The 10,564-nt window shown below is 35.6% G+C and overlaps 1 protein-coding gene across 2 annotated transcripts; it reads right to left on the minus strand.

The window, feature by feature from the left end:
• Positions 1 to 2,161: 2,161 nt before the first annotated feature.
• LOC124841316 (metal-nicotianamine transporter YSL3-like) lies at positions 2,162 to 5,982 on the minus strand. Of its 2 annotated transcripts, none has more exons than XM_088102401.1 (8): positions 5,456 to 5,982; positions 4,588 to 4,966; positions 4,317 to 4,486; positions 4,043 to 4,140; positions 3,812 to 3,946; positions 3,541 to 3,730; positions 3,326 to 3,440; positions 2,162 to 3,246 (listed from the first exon to the last, which is right to left on the minus strand). In XM_088102401.1, exons 2-8 carry the CDS (start codon positions 4,955 to 4,957, stop codon positions 2,330 to 2,332), a joined length of 1,995 nt encoding a protein of 664 aa, XP_087958527.1. In that variant the 5' UTR covers positions 4,958 to 4,966; positions 5,456 to 5,982; the 3' UTR covers positions 2,162 to 2,329. The 2 variants fall into 2 exon arrangements, with proteins under 2 accessions (XP_087958527.1, XP_087958526.1); XM_088102400.1 differs by having other exon boundaries at positions 2,162 to 3,258.
• Between the last annotated feature and the right edge of the window lie 4,582 nt (positions 5,983 to 10,564).

Below are 10,564 nucleotides of genomic sequence, written 5' to 3' on the forward strand. Positions count from 1 at the left end.
CCCTACTCATACCTAACTACTTTATTTTCAACTAGCTCAATACCTTAATTTATATAATGATTTGTGGGATCTATGGTGGAAGTATTTGAAGAATTTAACTATTTTCTTCAATATTGTAAAGATTTGTAATGATGTAACACTCCATTTGCAATATAGGAAAAGCACACTTTATCAATGACTATTTATTAACCGTACTGATATGTTGGTAAATGTTAATTATTGACAGATACATGTGTTTATCGATGAAAATGTTTGTCAATAATTTGTATTTATCGATAGATTTATAGATGAATGTATTTGTTTCATTTATCGATGATTTTTTTTTTGTCCAAAAGGTATTATTGATTTAATTTTTCAATAGATAAATTTGTCAATATGTTCTTCAATTAAATCAGGTCAAAGTTTAGGATTTCCCTCTCCAAATTATCTCTTTGTATGCTCTGCTAGTCCAGTTCTCTTTCACTCCAGCCCAGTGTTCTTTCTTTCATTCTTACATTCGTCTATTGCGTTGAGAGATCTTCGTCTACTCCATCAGGCTGTCTAAGGCATTGATGCGTTGATGTGAGATTCCCAATAGTCTGCATTGCATGGACCACACTAAGACATTCTTATTGAGTTATGGTTGAAAAAGTTGTTGGTTTGACTATCATCGAAGGTTCTTGCCCACTAATCACTAGTTTAGGAGAAACAAGGTATTTCACAAAGGGGAAGTTGAAATTGATATGTCACTGCCTAGACTGGCCCCATCACAAGTTTGGAGAACAGTCAAACATTTTCCAAAAATGACTAAAAAGGATGTGATAGTATAAAATGTGGAGGCACGATAAACTTTTACATACATCCCACGGTAGATACGAAATATTCTTATAAGGAACAAATGATTTTGATGGCCAAAATGAATCTCTCCTTGTCTAAAAGGAGAAGATCTATTTGGAAAAGATTTTTTAATGCTCAAGTCAATAAGAGAGTTTAGATCTATATATAATATGAATGAACAAGAGAAAGTGATTTACTCCCTGAAAAAATATCATATGTATTTATAGGATTTTTGGGTTCTATAAAATCTATTATAAAAACTTACATGATAAATTAGCATGATAATAATAGTGATACATGTATCATATATATATATATATATATATATATATATATATATATATATATATATATATATATATATATATATATATATATGATTGATATATGACATAAATGGTTATTTATGATATCATTATATCATAATCAAGATTTAACGATATATTTGTTAATATACAATAATTATACTAACAAATATTTCTATTAATATTATTTAGTCACTATAGCTAGATGAACATTGTTAAATTGTATTATTTAATTATTAGTTGAGTCAAGTATCCACATATAATAATATAAATAATTTAATAGTAAGGACCTTAACACAATCTCTTACTAGAATTTGAAAAAAAAAATATTTATGTTATAATAATGTGAATTACTTTTTTTTATGATAACAAAAAAGGAAATAAAATTATTATTATTATAGTTAATAAATTAAATTTAAATAACTTTTACAATTTTATTGTAAGAAATTTTTATTTTTTGTAAATAATTTTTTACTATGATAGTTATTTTACTTTAAAAATAGTTAAATTTCAGAAAAAATACCAAATTGATAAAAATGAATAAATTAAACTTAAAAAAATAAAATTGGTGAAATAATTATTTCAATTTTAAAAGATACTTGAAGAATACAATTGAAAACAATATATTAAAAAGAGAAAATCTCTTTATATAATAATATGAATTATTTAATAAATAGCTTGGTCAAGGGACTCTAGACGGTCTCGTCCTAGAATTTGAAAAGAAAAACACGTTGACATGTGACAATCACGTGTGCGTCACCTAAAATATTCATATACAATGCTGATTTAAACTGAATCTGAATTAGAACTCCGTAAGTCATATAGTTAACGAATTAGCCACTTGAAACAAAAGAAGTTCTACTTTTACATTCTCAAGAACAAAAATAGGATGAAACTTTTCCTAGAAATTAAAACCCAATCCAAAAAAACTATAGTCCACAATTTTAAAGTTTAAATGAAAATTAATACACACCGGATTCGGTATTTTAACCTAGTGCGCAACGTGATTGCTAAAATTCATAAATAAGTTCTATAGGGCCTTGTTTGAATATAGTTTCTAAGATCAGTAAAATATAAAGCTATTTACATGAATCAGTTGGAAATGCAAAGGAGTATGTTTTTGTGGCAACACTTCGTAATTATTCTACCCTGGCAACCCAAAAGTGATATGTGACACAGAATTTGATTACATCTCTGCAAGTGAAGTTCTAATCCCTTTCCAAGAATCTCATACAAATTGGGGGACGAACCTTAAACAAAGCAAGAATAGATGAAGGGAGAATCCACAATCCATCCCCACATATCAAACCAGAAGCAATTGCTGGAAGCATCAAAGTAGCGTCTTTGGTTTTTAGTACGTGCCATGCATACACGATTAAACTACCCACACACATGTCAATAGCAAAGTATCCACCTACTACAAAAGGTACAGCCATTGCCATTGGAAGTGGGATCCATCTCCCAATGTTTTTGGGGTTAAAATCTCTCACCAAGTTGGCTGCCACAGAAAATGCAAAGAACCCACAACACAGGTGCAGACAATGGTTCGGAAGGGCAGAAAAGCCTTCCACACCAAGAATCGCCATGTTTCTGTAAATGATCGCATATGGGGCTTTGTATTCACCATCTGGATTCCCCACATCGAAAGCCTTGTAGAACAGGAAGAATGTCAGAGGAGCAACAACACAACCTATTGCTGTGCCAATAGCTTGACCAACAAGCATTGATCGAGGGGAAGTGAAGGTCATATGACCGGTCTTGAAATCTTGCATCAAGTCAGAAGAGGTGGAAACAAGAGACTTGATCACGCCACATCCAACGAGTCCAGCAACCACGCCGTGCCTTTTCCCACCTAATGCAGCAAGCACAAAGAGAGCCACTTTCCCGTAGTTATAGGCCATGTTCATGTCAGTTAATCCAGCACCGTATGCGTTGCAGAAGCTTAGTGTTGGTGCTAGAATATACGCAACCACCACATAATACCACTTCACCTCGGGGAAAATGAAAGGGATAGCTATGATAGAAATGGCAGAGAGCAGTATGTACCCTGACAATGCTAACCACATTGGAATGCTTTCTCTTACAAACACTTGGTTGCGTTTAAGATCATCATGACCCTGGTTATCTGAAATTGAAGCTGCACCCAATATTAGATTCTTTTTTAAATATGACTTACACAAACTATAAACCACTCTTCAGCTTACGTGATTTTTTACTCCTCCTTTCCATGGTGGCATGGATATTTGTGGCGGTAAAAAGCAAAATTTTGGCGAAATTGTACAGCCCATCACCGAGGATCAATGCTATGGAAATAAAAACCTGCATCAAGAAAATAGGGGAAGGTTACTTGAGGCCTGAAAAATGGAAGAACTTAAATAAAATTAGATTGGAGAGTCTTTTATTGTAGTTCGTTTCTGACCCTGTAACCATTAAGACTCTTCATACTACTTTCTGGTAAACTCTCAGGGAACCATTGTCCTTTTAGTCCCCTGATCAATGGCCACATAATGCCCCAAGAGAGAACAGCACCGAAAAGCAAGGATAAGTTGACAAGATGTGAACAAATCATTCCTGCTCCAACGTAAGTCATGCTGAAATCGAAGTAGAATCTGCAAAATTCACACATTTTTTAATCATGAAGGGCAATTATTTGATGGTTCACACTCTAGAAGAAAGATGAAACCACGCACGAGTTTTTCCATGCTTTCAATCCGAAAGTAGGAAACTGAACAAATCCGCATTGCACTCCACCAGCATAGAACCATTGGAAGAAAGACCAAAGGAAACTGAACGAGAAGAATTTCATAAAACCATGAACCTGCTTCCTGTGAAAGATGTAATAAACTAGTTTAATACGTATAAAAACTTGCTACGTTCAACTTGAAAAAGACAGAAGATGAAAAATAAAAGCTTATTCATACTTTGCCATCTCATCACCTTTGGGAGCATGGAATCCATTAATAAGGACGGCTGTAGCAGTTCCACTTGGATAACTCAATTTGTAATCAATGATCATCAACTGTAAATACCATACTTTGGATCAGATCAGGCAGCAACACAATTCAAGTTACTTCCAACCAAATTAATTTGAAACAGAATTCATCACATCTATATTGAGAATAACAACCTTTGACAACCAGATATGTTCAATTAATCAAGTGAAAACCATTGAAGGCTGCTCATCATAAGAAATACCTTCCTAAGAGGAACCAAAATCGCTAGCCCGACAAAGTATGTTACAAAGAGAAAGGCTGTCATCCAACCAATTCCAGGCTCCTTGGTAATTGGAGTGTTCCCCGGTGTATCAACCCCTACTTGCTCATACGTTTTCCTATTCAAACCCAAGAGGTGGGACCCAAAACCACCTACATATAATCAAGTAAAAGTCAAAAACCGACATGAACAAACACCATCACTTATTCATTAATATACACAAGAAATTATAAAATTCAATTTAACTTGTCACCTCCAAAAGAAGTGCTGTAGCATGCAACAGCACAAGTTTGAATTATGGTATTCTCCTGTCTAGTGAAAGGTGTTGTAACAACATTAGCTTTTTCAAGCAGCACAGTCCAAATTCGAACAAGCACAAAACCAAGGAGTGCTGCTGAAACGTTCAGATTTGGAACAAGTCCGGTTGAGAGATTCAGCTTCATCACAATCACACTATAAATGATACCAATGAAGAAGCTAGTTATTAATCCTCGAATTGTGATCTGACTTTTCCATGATGCCATGCTACTTTGGCCCTCTGGCTCTTCTAGTTCAGCATTTTCGATATCATCATTGTCACAGTTCTGAATCTCTTCTAGTTCTTCGTGGTTTGAAGTGTTCATTGAACCAATCTTCCAATAAAAATTGACGGTTAGAAAGGAAACAATTGCGTTCAAGTGTCTACCCTGCTAGATCTCACTTGGCATCTCTATTTAACTTGCAATTTAGAAATCTAGATTTGATCAACCATAATAGATATGACTAATACATCTTCATAAAACATTAAGTGACACAAAACAAAAGGAATGAGAAAATCCTCTTTTCTTATCTATCATCTCTGTTTTAAGAAGTGTCCATATTGCAAAGAGAGAAACTCCAGCCCAAATTTGGTAACAAGTTATAATTTGTAGGAGTAAATTCGAGTCACCCACTTTGTTGTAAGAAATAAAGTGATAGAAAACAAAAGAAATGACAAAAAGTTCTTCCTTTTGTGCCATATATGCACACACTTGCCTGGAAACAGATAAATTTAAAATATTTCTTTCAAAAAATCTCTCAAAGAATCTAATAGAAAGAAAGACAAAACCTTTTTCAAAATAAGCCAAAATCAAATGTCATACCTCAAATTTTCCTTTTGGATGAGAAAAGAATGGAGTTCAATGACAGGATGATGCAAATTGAAAGCAGTGTCGTCGCAAGAACACAATCCTCCAATGATCCGAAAAGACAAAATGGACATGCATCACCTTCCCCGATTCCAAAACCTCCGAACGCTGTACAGGATCATCAAACAAGTTTTGGTGTGTGTGTTTGCGATGAGTAAACTCAAAATGGGGGCAGATTAGAATCTCCCAAACCTTTCTGAGGCTTTGATAATCTTGTCAGAATCAACCTTATAAGAGAGACTGCACAAACAGAGATTCGCAAAACGGTGCAATATTTATGCCGGTGCTAAAAAAGGAAAAAAAAGAAAGAAAAAAAGGTACATGGCATCTCATTTAACAAACACTTCACCAACTTTCATTGTACTAGTGCAATGCAAAGCTCAAGTGTGCTGTACTACAAAGTGTAAAAAAGGAAAAAAAAAAAGAAGCTTAAATGTTGCACAGCAGTACGAAAACCATTTTTTTTCTCGTGAGTTGAACACGCGTTTGGCTGTGAGCACCGAATGAAAACCATTGTATTTGACTCAGGTATAGAGTCATTATGGTTATTTACGATAGGGGTGTGGCTTTAGCATGTAACCAAGTAAATGCGGAGAGAGAAACTCGTTACAGGTCAACCACCGATAAACCCGCGAATGATAATAACAGTGCATACGTATGAAGAAAGAAACACGCATGGTGGTGCTAAATGTGTTAAATGAGAATGTTTAATGCCTTACGTTGACATTACGCTTTTTTAAATATGATACCATCTTATTAAATATACATATTCTTTCTGATTATAAGAGAATATATATATATATATATATATATATATATATATATATATATATATATATATATATATATATATATATATATATATATATATATATATTAGCATTCTGACATGTCCACTAGTAAAAAATTGGGATTTTACAGCGCACATTATGCCACGGTTCAACGGAAACCGCAGCATAATGGTGCGCGGTGGCATTTTTGTAAATAAATCGAACATATATGTCGCGGTTCTGCTCCAAACCGCGACATATACTCCAGTCAACCATTGCCTTTGACGCCACGTATGAATAAAAAATTAAATAACAGAGTATATGCCGCGGTTGTCCAGAGAACCGCGGCATATACCCCTGCCAATTTATTGCAGGTGCTGACTGGGTCAGAGAATTTGAAAAGTTACAAGGGTATATGCCGCGGTTCTCTGGACACCCGCGGCATATACCCCCTGTAACTTCTCAACTTCTCTGCCAGTCAGAGAATTTCAGAAGTTACAGGGGGTATATGCCGCGGTTGTGCAGAGAACCGCGACATATACCCTTCTCATCTACTGAAATTCCCCAAAAGGCAGTTGGGGAGACAGTTGTGTTCAGCACGTTACAGGGGTATATGCCGCGGTTCTACGAGCAACCGCGGCATATTCTCCTATCTGAAATTAATTTAATATGAATTTGAAATATTTCGAGGTATATACCGCGGTTGCCCGCTGAACCGCGACATATAGTTTGAAAATAATTTCAAAAATGCCATTTCGGATAATTTTTTTAATCCTTATATGCCGCGGTTGGGAGTTAAACCGCGGCATATACCCCTATTATACCGCGGTTAAGTAGTGAACCGCGGTAGATTCCCCCGTTCAGAGTTAAAAATTAAAACTTGGAACAGTGTCGTCTTCCTCGCGCGTTCTCGCTGTTTTCGCGTTTTTTCTTCTCCTCCGACAGCCATCAGGTACGCGTTTCTGCACCGTTTAAACTTGAAATTATTCGGTCCTTTCTCATTTGTGACGCGTTTGAAACAGTTTTAGCCGATCAAAATCGTTTGAAACTCGTCATTCCCTCTCCGCTGCGATTTCGTTTTCTTTGCACCAAGCGTTTTCGCCGTTCCTCTTCCAGGTATTTATGCCCTTTTGCATTCTTAACGTGATTTCTTCATTAGTTTTTGCATAATGTTATAGTTTTGGTAATGTATGAAGTTTCTATAGTTTTGGTAATGTATAGTATAATTTTTGCTTTAATTTTGATAATGCATGAAATTGTTATAGTTTTGGTAATGTATGGTATGGTTTTTCCTATAGTTTTGGTAATGTGTGTTGTAGTTCTTGTATTATTTATAAACCTTAAAATATTATTCACTAAGTTTCAATGATATGTATGAAATTGCAAGTTTGATTTTTAGTAGCTTATCTTTTTATGTAATATTTAGGAATATGGATCGAAATTGGATTAATTTACCACGTATTAGTGCTGAGTACGAGAGAGGTGTAGAGGAATTTATACAATTTGTGCAACGTAATGAGGGGAGAAGTGATGATGAAGTGAAGTTTAGATGTCCTTGTGTGAACTGTTTGAATGGGAGAAAGTTGAACGCAACTCAAATTAGAGAACATCTTATATGTGATGGTTTTCTAAGATGCTATACAACATGGATCTGGCACGGCGAAGAAATGGATTTTCCCACTGACTCTCAAAGTGTAAATGTTACTGATTCCACCATGGAAGAAGATCGACCGGATGAAGACAAATTGGAGGACATGATCCGCGATGTTGGAGCAGAAAATTTTGCCAAAGCTCATGTGTATGAGACGATGTCGACTGATGCGGAAACACCTTTGTATGTCGGTTCAACTAAGTTCATACGTTTATCAGCGGTGTTAAGGCTCATGAATTTGAAGGCGAGCAATGGATGGACTGATAAGAGTTTTACAGAACTGTTGACGTTGTTGAATGAAATGTTGCCAGATGGAAATACACTGCCCACTCGTAATTATGATGCGAAGAAAATTCTTTGTCCAATGGGTATGGAGTATAAAAGGATACATGATTGTCCCAATGACTGCATTTTGTATAGGAAAGAGTTTGAATTTTTGACAAAGTGTCCAAAATGTGGCTTATCACGATACAAGTCAAAAAACAATAGTGAAGATAATGGTCAGATAGAAAAAAATGGATCTGCTTTGAAAGTAGTTTGGTACCTTCCAATAGTGCCCAGACTTAAGCGTTTGTTTGCGAATCCCAAAGATGCTAAAAATCTTAGATGGCATGCAGATGAGAGAAAAATTGACGGGCTGCTTCGTCATCCAGCTGATTCAAAGCAATGGAAAAATATTGATCGACAATTCCCCGAATTTGGTAAAGAGTGTAGAAATCTTAGGCTTGGTTTAGCCACTGATGGAATGAACCCATTTGGTAATCTGAGTACCAATCACAGTTGTTGGCCAGTTATATTGATAATTTATAACTTATCTCCTGCATTGTGCATGAAGAGGAAGTACATGATGTTGTCTATGATGATATCTGGTCCAAAGCAGCCTGGAAATGACATAGATGTTTATCTAAGCCCACTAGTTGAAGACTTGAAGGTTTTGTGGGTTGATGGGGTTGAAATATTTGATGCATTCGCTTCAGAGACTTTTATGATGCGTGCAATGTTATTTTGCACCATTAATGACTTTCCTGCTTATGGTAATTTGTCAGGATACAGTGTCAAGGGTCATAAAGCGTGTCCTATATGTGAAGAAAACACTGCAGCTCATCAATTGAAACATGGAAGAAAGACGGTGTATCTGCGTCATCGGAGATTTCTAAAACGTAATCATCCATATCGAAGGTTAAAAAAAGCATTCAATGGAGATCAAGAGAGGGACGAAGCACCAAATCCACTTACTGGACTTGAAGTTCTTGAAAAAGTTAATAAAGTACATCATGTATTTGGGAAAACATCGAAGAAGTCATCTGTAACGACCCCTTGGAAGAAGAAATCAATATTCTTTGATCTTCCATATTGGTCAAAGTTAGATGTTCGACATTGCATAGATGTGATGCATGTAGAAAAGAATGTGTGTGATAGCTTGATTGGTACATTACTCAACATTCAGGGAAAGACAAAAGATGGAGTGAATGCTCGTTTGGATTTGGTTGACATGAATATCCGAGAAGAGTTGGCACCCAAGGAGATTGGTAAACGTACTTATTTGCCCCCTGCATGTTACACAATGTCTAGACAAGAGAAGATAAGTTTTTGTGTATGTTTAAAGAGTATCAAAGTACCACAAGGATACTCTTCAAATATGAAGAGTTTAGTGTCAATGCAGGACTTAAAGCTTGTTGGCATGAAGTCTCACGATTGTCACGTCTTAATGCAACAGTTGTTACCGGTGGCTATTCGTGGAATTTTGCCCAAAAATGTTAGGCACACCATAAACAGGTTGTGTTCATTTTTCTCGTCAATATGTAGTAAAGCCATCGATCCTACAAAGTTAGATGAACTTCAAGGCGAGATTGTTATCATCTTGTGTCAACTAGAGATGTTTTTCCCTCCATCTTTTTTTGACATCATGGTACATTTACTTGTTCATTTGGTTAGAGAAATCAAGTTGTGCGGACCGGTATACTTAAGATGGATGTATCCTATTGAGCGTTATATGAAGATTTTGAAAGGGTACGTTAAAAATCCATATCGTCCTGAAGGTTCGATGATTGAAAGGTATATTGCTGAAGAAAGTATCGAGTTTTGTTCAGATTACATGACATCAACGAATCCAATAGGAGTTCCTCGCACAGCATGGTTGAATAAATTTTCTACAAGTAAAAGCATCCGAGGTGTCAATGTGGTGACAAAAGATCGCGAAGAATTGTTGCAAGCGCATCTTTATATATTGAACAACACAGATGAGGTGATCCCTTTTTTGGAAGCACACAAAGCCATTGTTAAGAATAAAAATCCAAGACAATCAGAGAAATGGCAATTGATGGAGCATAACAAAACATTTATGTCTTGGTTCAAATCTGAAATTGACAAAGAGCCACATTCTTCTGAAACTTTATTGTGGCTTGCAAATGGTTTGAAGTTTGATGTCGTGTGTTGTACAGGTTATGAAGTCAATAATTGCACATTCTATACGAAGACTTTGGATGATAAAAGCACAGTACAAAATAGTGGAGTCAGTTTAGAAGCTGAGTCACTTCAATTTTCCACATCAAAAGATCAATCTCCTGTACTTGGATCAATGAGATATTATGGTATAATAGAAGAGATATGGGAGGTTGATTACACCAAGTTTTCTGTTCCATT

This window comes from Vigna umbellata, chromosome 1 (assembly GCF_029865625.1).
Source record: "Vigna umbellata cultivar VRB3 chromosome 1, Vumbellata_1.0, whole genome shotgun sequence".
Classification (NCBI taxonomy): Eukaryota; Viridiplantae; Streptophyta; class Magnoliopsida; order Fabales; family Fabaceae; genus Vigna; species Vigna umbellata.

Coding starts and splice junctions, on each gene's coding strand:
- LOC124841316 (XM_088102400.1), bottom strand. CDS start 4,957: ATGAACACTTCAAACCACGAAGAACTAGAAGAGATTCAGAACTGTGAC. Junction 4,141..4,316: donor TTTTGGTTCCTCTTAGGAAG/GTATTTCTTATG, acceptor TGGTATTTACAG/TTGATGATCATTGATTACAA. Junction 3,259..3,325: donor AAGGAGGAGTAAAAAATCAC/GTAAGCTGAAGA, acceptor TATTGGGTGCAG/CTTCAATTTCAGATAACCAG.